General features: G+C 40.3%; 1 protein-coding gene across 2 annotated transcripts in view; it reads left to right on the top strand.

The window, feature by feature from the left end:
• URB2 (URB2 ribosome biogenesis homolog) overlaps positions 1-12,211 on the top strand; it is a 28,362-nt gene extending 16,151 nt beyond the window's left edge. For both annotated transcript variants that reach the window (XM_081326260.1, XM_081326259.1), the window contains exons 7-10: positions 3,318-3,551; positions 5,310-5,400; positions 6,103-6,242; positions 11,616-12,211. In XM_081326260.1, coding sequence (XP_081182386.1) covers positions 3,318-3,551; positions 5,310-5,400; positions 6,103-6,242; positions 11,616-11,813 — 663 coding nt within the window. In that variant the 3' untranslated portion in view covers positions 11,814-12,211. The remainder of the gene's footprint in view (positions 1-3,317; positions 3,552-5,309; positions 5,401-6,102; positions 6,243-11,615) is intronic.
• The last annotated feature ends 1,873 nt before the right edge of the window (positions 12,212-14,084 follow it).

Here is a 14,084-nt window from a genome sequence, read left to right as displayed (position 1 = left end):
CCTGCTTCTTTCCACAGCGGAAAGAAGCAGGCAGGCAGGGGGCGGAGGAACGGAGACCCGGCGACGTTTGGGGAGGTTTGGGCGCCTCTCCAAATATCCCCAAACGTCGCCGGGTCTCCGTTCCTCCGCCCCCTGCCTGCCTGCTTCTTTCCGCTGTGGAAAGAAGCAGGCAGGCAGGGCACAGAGGAACGGAGACCCGGCGACGTTTGGGGATATTTGGAGAGGCGCCCAAACCTCCCCAAACGTCGCCGGGTCTCCGTTCCTCCGCCCCCTGCCTGCCTGCTTCTTTCCGCTGTGGAAAGAAGCAGGCAGGCAGGGCACAGAGGAACGGAGACCCGGTGACGTTTGGGGATATTTGGAGAGGCGCCTCTCCAAATATCCCCAAACGTCACCGGGTCTCCGTTCCTCTGTGCCCTGCCTGCCTGCTTCTTTCCACAGCGGAAAGAAGCAGGCAGGCAGGGGGCGGAGGAACGGAGACCCGGCGACGTTTGGGGAGGTTTGGGCGCCTCTCCAAATATCCCCAAACGTCGCCGGGTCTCCGTTCCTCTGTGCCCTGCCTGCCTGCTTCTTTCCACAGCGGAAAGAAGCAGGCAGGCAGGGGGCGGAGGAACGGAGACCCGGCGACGTTTGGGGATATTTGGAGAGGCGCCCAAACCTCCCCAAACGTCGCCGGGTCTCCGTTCCTCCGCCCCCTGCCTGCCTGCTTCTTTCCGCTGTGGAAAGAAGCAGGCAGGCAGGGCACAGAGGAACGGAGACCCGGCGACGTTTGGGGATATTTGGAGAGGCGCCCAAACCTCCCCAAACGTCGCCGGGTCTCCGTTCCTCCGCCCCCTGCCTGCCTGCTTCTTTCCGCTGTGGAAAGAAGCAGGCAGGCAGGGCACAGAGGAACGGAGACCCGGCGACGTTTGGGGATATTTGGAGAGGCGCCCAAACCTCCCCAAACGTCGCCGGGTCTCCGTTCCTCCGCCCCCTGCCTGCCTGCTTCTTTCCGCTGTGGAAAGAAGCAGGCAGGCAGGGCGCAGAGGAACGGAGACCCGGCTTCGTTTGGGGAGGTTTGGGGAGGTGCGTGCGCACCTCCCCAAACCTCCCCAAACTTCGGCAGGTCTCCGGACGGCGGTGGCTTGGGAGAGGTGAGCGCGATCCCGGAAGCTCCAAAGCCTCGGCCGCGCACAAGTCCTCGGTAAGTTTTTTTGTTGACTGGAGTATAAGCCGAAGTGGAATTTTTCAGCCCAAAAAGTGGGCTGAAAAATTCGGCTTATACTCAAGTATATACGGTAGTTCATATCAACACTATCTCAATGTTCCATGCTTTCTAAGTCTAGTTATTCCAAGAGCTTCCTGTATGCCCGAACTTCCTGGCTTCCTTGGCGCTGGAATAAAAGCCTGTGCTTCATTGCATGTAGGTCACTGACAATTTTCAAAATATACAGGTTAATGGCAAGCAGGCACTTCATGATATTTATTTATTTCTTTGTGCTGCCTTTATTATTTTTACAAATAACTCAAGGCACCGAACATATCCAACACACATCCTTCCTGCTATTTTGTGCACAACAACCCTGTGAGGTGGATTGGGCTAAGAGAGTTTGCCTGGCTCAAAGTCACCCAGCTGTCTTTCATGGCTAAGGCAAGACTAGAACTCATAGACTTCTGCTTTCGAATCTGATGTTTTAACTACTAGACCAGGGGTCTTCAGACTTGGCCCTTTTATGACTTGTGGACTTCAACTCCCAGAATTCCTCAGACATTCCCATAGTAGGGTTAGTTAAAAGAAAAGGACATCATAAAATAAAACAACTAATGAAAAAAATAGAAGCCTTCGTTTCTTGTCTTAACATTTTATTTTTAAAGTGAGATTGGGTTATTTGGGTTGTAGAGGACTATGCTATATTTATGTGTACAATTATATTTATTTCTCTGCTTTTTCTGCAAAATAACACAAAGGAGAATTAAATTACATAATTAAATGGCATCATTAAGTGATATGATAACATTTGGGTCGCTTCGTTTGAAGCCCATTCAACTAGTCAACCAAAAAAAAATTGGGGGAGGGAGGGAAACCTGATGCTTGTCCAGGTTTAAACAACAAAACAAAACCCTCATCCAGTAACTCTATACTCAATGTGCAGTTTTGAAGCAGCTGAACTGTACTCAAGAATAAATTGTATGCGGGTAAAAATTGATTTGGTTGAAGGTGAATGAGATGGTTAGATAGTATCATCGATGCAATGAACATGAATTTGGGCAAACTCTGGGAGACGATGGACAACAAGGGAGCCTGACATGCTATGGTCTATGACAGGGGTCTTCAAACTTGGCATCTTTAAGACTTAAACTCTTAAAGTTGCCAAGTTTGAAGACCCCTGGTCTATGAGGTTACGAAGAGTCAGATACAAGTTAGTGACTGAACGAATAACAGCAGAAAACCCAATTGTATAGAAGAGTTCTAAATTTCATTCCAATACATAGTCTTATGTCTTTGGCATAGGCCACAGCCAGAGACATCAAAAATACAACAACAACAACAACAACAACAACAACAACAACAAATAATAATAATAATAATAATAATAATAATAATAATAATAATAATAATAATAATAATAATAATTAATAATAATAATAATAATAATAATAATAATAATAATAATAATTAATAATAATAATAATAATAATAATAATAATAATAATAATAATAATAATAATAATAATAATAATAATAATAATAATAATAATAAAAGTTGGAAGGGACCTTGGAGGTCATCTAGCCAGGCAGGAAACCCTATACCATTTCAGGCAAATGGCTGTCCAGTCTCTTCTTAAAAACTTCCAGTTTTGGAGCATTCACCACTTCTGGAGGTTTGTTTAGTGACCGTTCAAAGTTACAATTGAAAAATGTGACTTATGACAGTTTTTCACAATTATGACCTTTGCAGCATCTCCATGATCAGGTGACAGCTGATTCACATTTATGACGGTTGCTGTGTCCCAAGGTCACGTGGTCACCTTTTGCAACCGTGGCAAGAAAGGTCGTAAAATGGGGCAATACTCACTTAACAGATGTCTCACTTGACAACAGAAGTTTTGGGCTCCATTGTGGTCGTACGTTGAGGACTACCTGAGTAGCAAATTTTTGGCAGCAGGGAAGGATGGTGGGTAGGCAGGGATTTATTGGCATTACTGCCTTTGTGGAAAACCATACTGGAAATGACATAGCAGTTGTGTGATTTGCAGAGGGGAGTTGTGAGGCTGGAAAAGCATGCCTCAACACATATAGTGTGTGTCCTACTGTTTGTTTTTCCTTCCTCCTAATGTAGATGCAAATCAAAGAGGCTTCTCAAGCTCCAGTCTTGCTTCCTGTTCTTTCTGCGCCCATCCTGGAGGCAGCAGCTCTTCTTCTTAGACGGGGAGAAAGGATTCTCTCCAATCCACATCATGTCACTCTTGTTTTTAATATTCTTTTGACTGTCCCTCTTGACCAGAGGGCGTATAGCAGCATCTTTCTGGGAATCCACGAAGTGCTCTTCTCCATATTGCAGTGTCATCCTAAGGTAAGGAGCGGGCTTAAAAATATGAAACACGATCTAGTGCCTGGGGGATAAAGCCGTATACCTCCCCATTAGGCTTTTTCTGTTATTGTTCACCTCCTGTTAAAGTGACCTCAAGTTTAGAAAAGTAATTTGAAAATGAAAGTTGGTGGCTTTTAGGATGGATAAAGTGGTGGTGAGTGGGGGAAAATCAGTTTAATGGAAACTGTTGGATGGAGATTAAGACAAAAGCTGTTTTTATTCTGAACAGAGCCACTTTCTCTTTTAAATCCTGCTTTTCACATGCCCTGGGTTCCTGGCACATTTCCAAAGATCCAAAAGCAATCCTGGATCTGGAAAAAAAAAGATGATGTAGCCATGATCACCTAGCTCCCAAGGCATTTCCCTTCATCCTAAATACAATTGGTGTAAAAAAAACACTGCATTTGTTTGGTAATTTGACTTAGAAGGCCTTCCGTCTTCTTATTAATTAAGGAATTAGCTTAGAGTGAGTCGGAGCTATCTAACTGGTGCGCCAGTTGTGGCCCTATCTAAGCCGGGATGACTTATGCACGGACACTCACGCGCTAGTGACCTCTCGTCTAGACTACTGCAACGCTCTCTACATGGGGCTGCCCTTGAGGACCACCCGGAGGCTCCAACTGGTACAGAATGCAGCCGCGAGAGTTGTGTTGGGAGTCTCCCGATACTCCCATGTCACACCTCTGCTCTGTGACCTGCATTGGTTGCCAGTTGTCTTCCGGGTGAGATTCAAGGTACTAGTAATGGTGTTTAAGGCCCTACATGGCAGGGGTCCGGAGTACCTTAGGGAACACCTGCTGCCGGCATCAACTTCCCTCCGCCCTGTGCGTTCCCACAGAGAGGGCCTCCTCAGGGTGCCACCGGTCAGAGAATGTCGATTGGTGGCCCCCAGGGGGAGATCCTTCTCTGTGGGCGCCCCGGAGCTATGGAATCAGTTACCGGTTGAGCTCCGGACGGCGCCCGATCTTCGCTCCTTTCGCCGCGATCTAAAAACATACTTGTTCGAACAAGCCGGCCTGGCCCGATGGGGGATTGGTGGGGTTTTTATTGTATTTTATTGGGGTTTTACTATGTATTAATTGTTTTTAGTGGGCATGTATTTAATCATTTTTTAACTTTTGTAATTCTGTGTTTTTTATTCTTGCCCTGTTCACCGCCCTGAGTCCTTCGGGAGAAGGGCGGTATAGAAATATTAATAAATTAAATTAAATTAAATTAAAGATATTGTATGCTTTTCATCCATTTCTGTCAGCATCTCTTGTTTCCATCCTTTGGATGTTTCAAAATAGTTTGCCTTACCCAGAAGCTGACATAGCCCAACAAGAGAAGGCTCTTTGCATATCCTTTTCATATTTTCTACCATTCCATTTCTGCCTCCATCTTCTACCTGTCTCCTCTGCCTCCCAGTTCCTTGTCCCTGCTGCTTCACTCTTTAGAGTATTCTGGATTATCTCCCTTGCAATATTTTTTAAAAATGTCTTGGGATTTTATTCAATCTGACTACATCTTTCTCATGTATGTGGATGCTGCCATTGTGGCTGCAGGGTGGTAGGATCCCGCCCTGATGTTTGATATAGATGACAGATGATTATGGATTATTGTTACATAAGTAAAAGACTATTCCATCTGCATTCTCAAAAGCCAGACGTAGCTTTGAACCCTGCCTTCAGTCTCTCTTATTTACTTGGAGTGTGGATTTTTGAATCTCTGCATTTTAATGTCAATGTACTTATTATGCAGGTGATGCTGAAAGCAGCTCCATCTTTTTTGAACAGTTTTCATCGATTGGTTATTTCCGTAATGCATGAAGGGAGGCAAAAAGGAGACAAAGGTTTGACATATATTATCCTATATTCCATTTTCATCTTGTTCTGCACTCATGTCCTTTCCTGACTGTAAAATTATGTTGCATGTCTGGAAGAGTCTTACCTAGCCACATTTGAGGTATATAGTTGTTCTGCGTGTAAGTTTTCCTGGGTTTGAATTGAGTTCATCAGTTATTAACCATGTATGATTGGAACCTATGGCTGTGATCCTAACTCCCACCCTTAGAAATAAAGCCCATTCAATTATTCTGAGTGAAAATCCAAATGACTGTATCAAAACCTATCTACCGGTAGATCATATGTTGCTTTCCTGCATTGCTAAACATTAGGGAAAAATAAAAGCTGTAGGCACTATTTGGATGCCAATTACTGCACAAGTCATTTTCCCCGAACAGAATAAGCATATACATAACAGTAAAAGTGATTTTTTTCCTAAGTATTTCCTATGAGTACTGAATGAACTGTTGTAAGTCGAGGACTACCTGTATTCACTCCTATGATTTGCTGAGGGATGGGTGAAACATAATTACCTCTCATCCGTCTGTATAATGCAAGGGTAGGCAACCTCGGCTCTTTTATGACTCATGGACTTCAACTCCCAGAATTCCTGAGTCAGCTATGCTGAGTTGAAGTCCATGAGTCATAAAAGAGCCGAGGTTGCCTGGTATAATGCAATAAGTAAATCTCAATACATTTTGTTTTCCAAGGGTCTGTGGATGAACTTGAAGCTATATTGAAATGTGCTCAGTTGGTGGAGCGGATGTATAGTTATATTGCGGCAAAAACAGAAGACTTCACTTTGCTGTCAGCCTTCATTGTGGCCCAATATGTGACAGATCTGCAGAAGGTAATGACCCCTCTATTCAGCCAAAAGACAAAACAGTTCTTAGTTTTAAGAAATGAGAAGTGACACTGAATATTGACACTGATGCATGGGAAAAAACATGTGACACGGTTCTTTGCCTTGGTGGAGCAGTGGGCTAATGCCTCCTTAAGTAACACCAGCTGCCTGCAATTAGTGCAGGTTCGCATCCCACCAGGCTCAAGGTCGACTCAGCCTTCCATCCTTCCGAGGTAGGTAAAATGAGGACCCAGATTGTTGGGGGCAATTATGCTGACTTTGTAATAATGACGCTTGGGTGTGTGTGTGTGAAAGCCCTAATAAGCAGGCATATACATAGAATGAAGGCTACTGCTAAGCTTGTAAGCCGCCCTGAGTCTTCGGAGAAGGGCGGGATATAAATGGAATTAAAATAAAAAAAAATATTGAGTCTCATGTCACAAGATGGCCTGTCCAAATCCAAGTCTTCTAGCAGTGTTGGACTATAGCTTCCATCATCCTCAACTGGTAAGTCTGTTGGAGGGGTCATGATCTGGGTCAGGGGCCTTCAAACCTGGCCCTTTTATGACTTGTGGACTTGTGGCTGAGGAATTCTGGAAGTTGAAGTCCACAAGTCATAAAGGCCAAGTTTGAAGACCCCTGATGTGGGTGGTTATATTAGTGATGATAATGTATCTGTAGTGTATTAGGTTTAGAGAAGTTGTGTTTTAGAATATCGAAAGACAGTTTTAAAAATGATTAGGATATCTGAGTCTATGGTACTTCCAAGATACTTATAGTGGAGCAGAGCAGCTTAAATACACTCATCCCCACTTCTTTACTAAAATCAGTAGGATTTGTTTTTCATAAAGTGCACCTAAAGTCAAAATGCAGGATATGTGCAATAGGCACTTGTCTTGGACACCTTCATAATTCTAAAATCTATTTATTTGAGAAAGGAAATTCTGTCTTTGCAAAGCTTCTGATTGCTCCACCCTATTTATTTTTATATTGGGCAATAATTTCCTTATCCTTCTCACCTGGTGAGAAGCAAAATAGCTTTCATTTGCTCACTGGATTCCTCCTGATTGGCCCTATGGTAATCAAAATTCTCAGTCGTTCTTTTCAATGAGTGGCAAATGCTTCTTTCGATGAGAAATTAACCACTGCAAGTGACTCTGGTTTTTAACATAGTTCGTACTGCATTGTTCAGGCTTTTTTCTTCAGCTGGCATTTCGGAAAATGACTCAGTTGAGCTAACCTAGGCAAAGCATTAGTTTGGCCAGAGGGAATGTGCTTCAGATCAGCATGCTTCCTTTTGTCGTGTACTCTGACTCATTCCTATATTTTCTCACTCTGCAGTTGCCCCAGTTTTTCACGATGTCTTTATTGGAAAACCACGTTGAAGAAGGGGATTCAGTATAATGTCTCCTTGATTAGGGGCAAACGTCTAACACTCATGCACTGAGGCAAATTATTTATTTTTTTCTCGAATTTATTTGCCTAGATGGCTTACAACAAAATTAAATTGTTCTCAAAATTAGTTTGTTCTCATATTGTTGTATACTGCAGCATGATAGAGCAATATGAGAATGAAAGCTGGATGGGTGGGGATCCCCAGACCAATTGGCAGAGCCAGGTCTTCCAAGTTTTTACGGAAGAATAGGAGGGTGAAGGTAGATCTCATGTTGGAGGATAGGATGTTCCAAGGTGCAAGTGCTACAGTAGAGAAGGCTCTTCTGGATCCCGCTAGTTGGAGTTCTTTGACTGATGGGATCCGTAATAGGTCCTCTCTGCTGGCTTGAGTGGGGTGGGCTTGTCCTAGAGGGATGAATTGGTTCATCAGGCAGCCTGGAGCAAATATAAAAGAAATATATGAAATACGTTTTATAAAAGATCTAAAACATATGTAAGATATAAAATATTAATATTAATATAATTATATAAATTATAAAAGAACTGGAAAATAGGTGAGATTTTTCTGCATAAACACTAGTTGAAGAATCAAGCGTGCAAGAGTTGGCTCTTTGCACTTCTTTTAAATCTGTCTTTTTCTAGTTTCTCAGCATTACTTCTACTTCCCTTTTATTGTTGTAATGCTTATATAAAGCAGGCAAACCAATGCACTCAGACCATTCTAGATCCCATCCCTAACCCCCCCCCCCCAGTCTGTGGACCAGGACCAGTCCATGGCATGCCAGAGATTGGGCCAGGCAAACAAGAAAAGCTCTATCCGTGGGATGCAGGCAGCACGCAAAGCCATCTCCCCCCCTCCCCCCAGTCCATGGAAAAACCTCTCTGCATAGAACCAGTTCCTGGTGCCCAAAAGGTTGGGGGGGTCGCTATTCTAGATAAAGAAATTAAATGCTTTCTACCTTACCTGCATTATCAATGAGACTTTAGTAGTAAAACAGTAGTTCATGCAAAATTTTAGTTTACTTTTTTAAAAGCTTTTAAAAAAACTCTAGGTAAACCCATTTGAGTTTTCCTGCAGGCAGCTTGAAGACTCTTAACAGCAGGATTCTTTCACAACAATATGCTGGCTTTAAAGCTGGTTTTATCTTAACATGGATGATACCACTTTGTTAAAAATTGGGAGAAAAATGGACCATTTTCACAGTATGAATGGGTTCGAACCCAGCTACCTCGGATGATATACTGACATTCTTCTTTTTCTCCACTGTGCTGTCATAGCAATTAGAAATTTAATTCATCAGAAAAACATTTTATTACTTGCCTGAAGAAGAGAAGAAAAAGCATTAATGCAAATGACAACCACTTAGTATGGCATGTCTGGCAGCATGAGACTAATCTGGGGTTTGGGCACATGGAGGGAGGGAATACTTTTGGTGGTAAAAATAGCGAGATTGCCTCTTGAGAAAGCCACAGCAGGAAAATGTTGCCAGAGCTGGCATTTTACTCAGATGGCGCCTCCGGTCCTGAAATTCAAAAGGAATAGCCAGGAGTCACGTAGAGCAGGTTTGATTCCCAGAGTTGTCTTTAGCTTTGGTGATGTTACCGTTAGAAATTTTTGGACTGCATCAGAAAATTTTGGATTACAAAGAAATATATATTTCTCAGTTGAGCAGATAAAGATAAAAGGGGGTGAGTATTACTTATACTGGAAAGAGTGTTTTAAAAAAAAGCCTGATTGAATTTGGTAGACTTAGATAAGTCCTTAGTAGGATTTTTTCCCAGATAATTGCTAACCATGAGTGCAACTACAGTTTTGGGAATATTTTTTCCCAATCCAAAATTAATCCAACAAAATGTAATAGACCCAATATAACCATCTGGAAGGAGTCCTTCGGTAGACAAATGAGGAGCCAACTGAATAGCTTGATTTCAAGCTAGACATCTGGGAATGGATAACGAGATTTTGCTCATAAATGATACATTGCAGATTCCTCCTCTTCTCCCTAAATTTTCAGGAATCCCCTAACTCTCTAGAGAGGAGAATTAACAGCTGAGGGGGCAGAGTGCTTGGTAAATTCTTGATGATTTGAGTAGAGTGATGAGGGCTTTTGTCTTTCCTGTGTGAGAAATGGTTGCTTTCAAAGTTACATTTATATAAACATCCCCCCAATATATATATATATATATATATATATATATATATATATATATATATATATATATATATATATATATATATATATATATGTATATATATGTATATATATGTATGTATGTATGTATGTATATAAATTAAATTAATAATAATAAAATAAATATATATCTATATATATCTATATATCTATATATCTATATATCTATATCTATCTATATCTATATCTATATCTATATATCTATATCTATATATATCTATATATCTATATATCTATATATCTATATATCTATATCTATCTATATCTATATCTATCTATCTATCTATCTATCTATATAAATATATATATATATATATATATATATATATATATATATATATATATATATATATATATATATATATATATATATATATATATATATATATATATATATATATATATATATATATATATATATATATATATTTTGAGGTCGGTTCTGGAAGTAATCAATTCCTGGACTGAGTGTATACTTGGGTGCATCATTGCTCAATAGTCTGCAAATCTTTGTAAACCAATCCTGAATGGTGCAAAACTACGCTTTTGAAAGAGCATGGCAGTGTTCTTATTTAATGTATGTTATTCAGTGTTACATTAAGTAATCCATATAACATTAACCCATGCCCGCATATGAAACAAATGGTAGGTTTTAATATCCTGATTGTTGTCTTTTTTAATAAAAAATTTGCTTAACTTAAAACTTGTTTGAGTTTTGAATGTAGTATTGTAATTGACTCAATGCAGACTGACTTGCTCATGAGAGTCCATGGTAGTAGGAATGTGTCCACCTTTGCCAAAATTTCTCAGTTGTGGGATCTGACATCATACAGAGGTCAACTACTAGATCCTGATCTACTTCCTGTCTATCTGTAATATATCTAGGGTACATTTTATCCTCAATCACTGAACCATTTGATTATTGTACAGGTAGTCCTCTAATTATGATCACAACTGAGCCAACATTTATTTTGCTAAGAGACATTTGTTAAGTGAATTTTGCCCGATTTTATGATCTTTCTTGCTACAGTTGTTAAGTGAATCACTGCAGTTGTTAAGTTAGTAACAAAGTTGTTAAATGAATTTGGCTTCCCCATTTGCTTATGAGAAGTCACAAATGACCTCGGCGCACCGAAACTGTCATAAATATGAGTCAGTTGTCAAGCATCTGAAATTTGATCATGAGGCCATGGGCATCTGCAACAGTCACAAGTGTAAAAAATGGTCATAAGTCACTTTTTTCAGTGCCATTGTAACTTAACTGTTGTTCAGTCGAGAACTACCTTTGTATGCCTGTAGATGTTTTACTGTTGCTTTATCTCTTCTATTACATTTTTTTTACTGTTTGTACTTTTGATGTGGACATTTCTGTCATTCTCTCTGGTATAAACTGATAAAATTGGAAGAAAAAGTGCTGTCATATCTTGAGTGTGTCAGTCTTCTCAAAGGAGAACAAATACATCCAGGCATTCCTATGGCGATATTTATTTTTGTTATGCATTTTTGGCTGCTAAATAATGAAGTTGTTCATTATATACACAGAGGAATAAAAATACATTTTTAAAAAACTGACAATAAAAATAGGCTACCGTTTGGTAAAGGAACCACACAGATCTTTTCCTCTTCTAATTATGTTTTAAGGTTGGAGTCTTTATACCTCCACAGTCTTTGTCTTAATGCAAGTGGGATAATAAATGAATGATTCTCTTCCAGTGCTTTCCCTAATGAGAGTGTATGTGTGCCATTAATCACTGGTAACAAGCATTAATAAACCCATTTATATTCCCTCTAGGTGACTTTGCATCCAGCTGTAAAGAAACATCTAACAGAAGGGATCTATCATATCATAGATCGCTGCAAGGAACGGGACATCAAATTCTTAACTATCTCTCTACCAGCAGGTGTGAGAGAAGTTTTCAAGGAACTCTATCGTGATTATACTCATTATTACAAAGCTTTAAAGCAAGGGGATGAAAAGTACAAAGCATGAACTAATTAGTCTTTTGAGATCTGGACGGGATAAAACCTGCTTTTCTTCGGTGTTTAAAGTCATTTGATTTGGAATGAGAAAACCATGTGCCTGGAAGCAAGGCTGTACGGCACATTTCCTCCGCATTGGTGATTTGAGTAAACCTCTGCCTTTCCAGGGTTACAAGCAGACATTTCTGAAAGAAATTGTATTAAATACTTGTACACAGCAAGGACTGTAGAGAAAAAAATACGTATTAATGGCCCAGAATTTTGAGCTATGAACGAACTTCATTTTTCCCCCTTTTTGCAGTAAGGGATAATGGGTTCCAAACTTCTCTTTTGTCAGGATAGTTTGGCTGAACACGTTTGTCTTATACCTGTAAAATATTGATAACCATTAAATTTAACTAGCCTTTTTTTTTTAAAAAAAAGATGGAGCTCTCTCTCTTCTATATCCTTAAACTAGATTTTACCTAAACTGATCCTTCCAGATGCGATTAGGCTATAAATCACATCATTTCTTACCTGCACAACAAAGAGGTAACTGGAAAGGAGGAGGCTTTTGAAGGAAACTAGTACATATTTAAAAGGGATGCGGTGGCTCAGTGGGTTAGGACGCTGAGCTTCTCGATCTGGGTGAAGAGTCTCCATCTGGACGGGATAAAACTAGTATTACTATAACGGTACTAGTGTTACTATAGTAGTAGAATTACTATAGCTAGTAATGGAACCTTGTAAGTCAGAATGTGCTATATCATCTTCCCTCTTTTATCTTCAGGAGAATTATAGGTAGTTCTCAGCTTATGACCATCACTGGGACCTGAATCAGTCATTTAGTGAAATAGTTGTTAAGTGAGATACGACATGGCTGCTTCACTCAATGATCACAATCCTGGCACTCTTGGTTGTGGTTGTTAAGCCATCTTATGGGTCATTAAGTGGACAGAGTCCTACGGAAGTAGTGTTGGGGTCCTCAGAGGTTTGGGGGTGGCCCTGAGAGGCCCAGTGCAGGCCACTTTCAAGTTGGGCTTGGTGGTGTGGATAAGTCTCTCCACATGGGCTGAAAATCCTGCCAAAATCCAAGCAAGATTTTAAGGTAGGTAGCAATAAGATAAGGAATGCAGAGTGCCTGGGAACGGGGTGGGGGGTAGGGCACAAGCTGCAAACATGGGCAACAAATCCACCCTGACAAAATCCAAGCATTGACTTCCTGACACACAAGATAGAAAATGGTGATCATATGTTTGCTGCACACTTGGCAACTGGTTGTGAGTGCTAATCGCCAAGTGCCCAGATCACATGACATGACGATGAGGGGAATGTGTGTGACATTTTATGATGGAATATGTTTTACAGGTTGTAAAGCACCCTTTCCAAGGCCATTGTTAATTCAAACTGTCATTAGATGAAGAGTCATAAGCCTAAGGGAGGCTTGTCTGAACTGTTTTCACAAATTTCTTTCTTGGCCTGGATTGAAGTTTTATCTGTTGCCTTGGTAGTGGATCTTCCTTGTCCTTCAAGACCATTGTCTTTTTTCAGTATGTTTGCTGCTTCATTCTTTCAGGGCAGGAAACTTAAGATTTCCTCACTTTTAACCTTTATATTGTTTATTAAGGAATGCTTATTTATAGAACTAGAACTAAGGAGAAACTTCCTGACAGAACAATTAATCAGTGGAACCACCTGCCTCCAGAAGCTGTGAATGCTCCAACATTGGAAGTCTTTAAGAAGAAATTGCACAGCCAGTTGTCTGAAATGGTATAGGGTTTCCTGCCTGGGTAGAAGGTTGGACTTGATGACCTCCAAGGTCCCTTCCAACTTTATTATTATTATTATTATTATTATTATTATTATTATTATTATTATTATTATTATTATTATTGTTGTTGTTGTTGTTGTTATTGTTATTGTTGTTGTTGTTGTTGTTATTATTATTATTATTATTATTATTATTATTATTATTATTATTATTATTATTATTATTATTATTTTTCTGATGAAGAGAGTCCACTATGCCATCCTGGAATTTTCCAATCGCTAACTTGGCCTGACATTACTAGTTAAGTCTCCCTCTTCTAAAATGTCTACATGGGTATCTCAATTTGAAACTATATTTTGTGATGATAAAGCTCAGAAAAACCCTTCCTTCCTTCCTTCCTTCCTTCCTTCCTTCCTTCCTTCCTTCCTTCCTTCCTTCCTTCCTTCCTTCCTTCCTTCCTTCTTTCCCTTCCTCCCTCCTGGACTCCGATATTGAATAGTATAGAATAGAGCTGGAAGGGAACTTGAGCAG

Source organism: Vipera berus (assembly GCF_964194415.1).
Source record: "Vipera berus genome assembly, chromosome: 1".
In the NCBI taxonomy this organism is placed as follows: domain Eukaryota; kingdom Metazoa; phylum Chordata; class Lepidosauria; order Squamata; family Viperidae; genus Vipera; species Vipera berus.
Note: the sequence above shows the minus strand (reverse complement) of the source record. Positions and strands in the feature narration are given on the sequence as shown.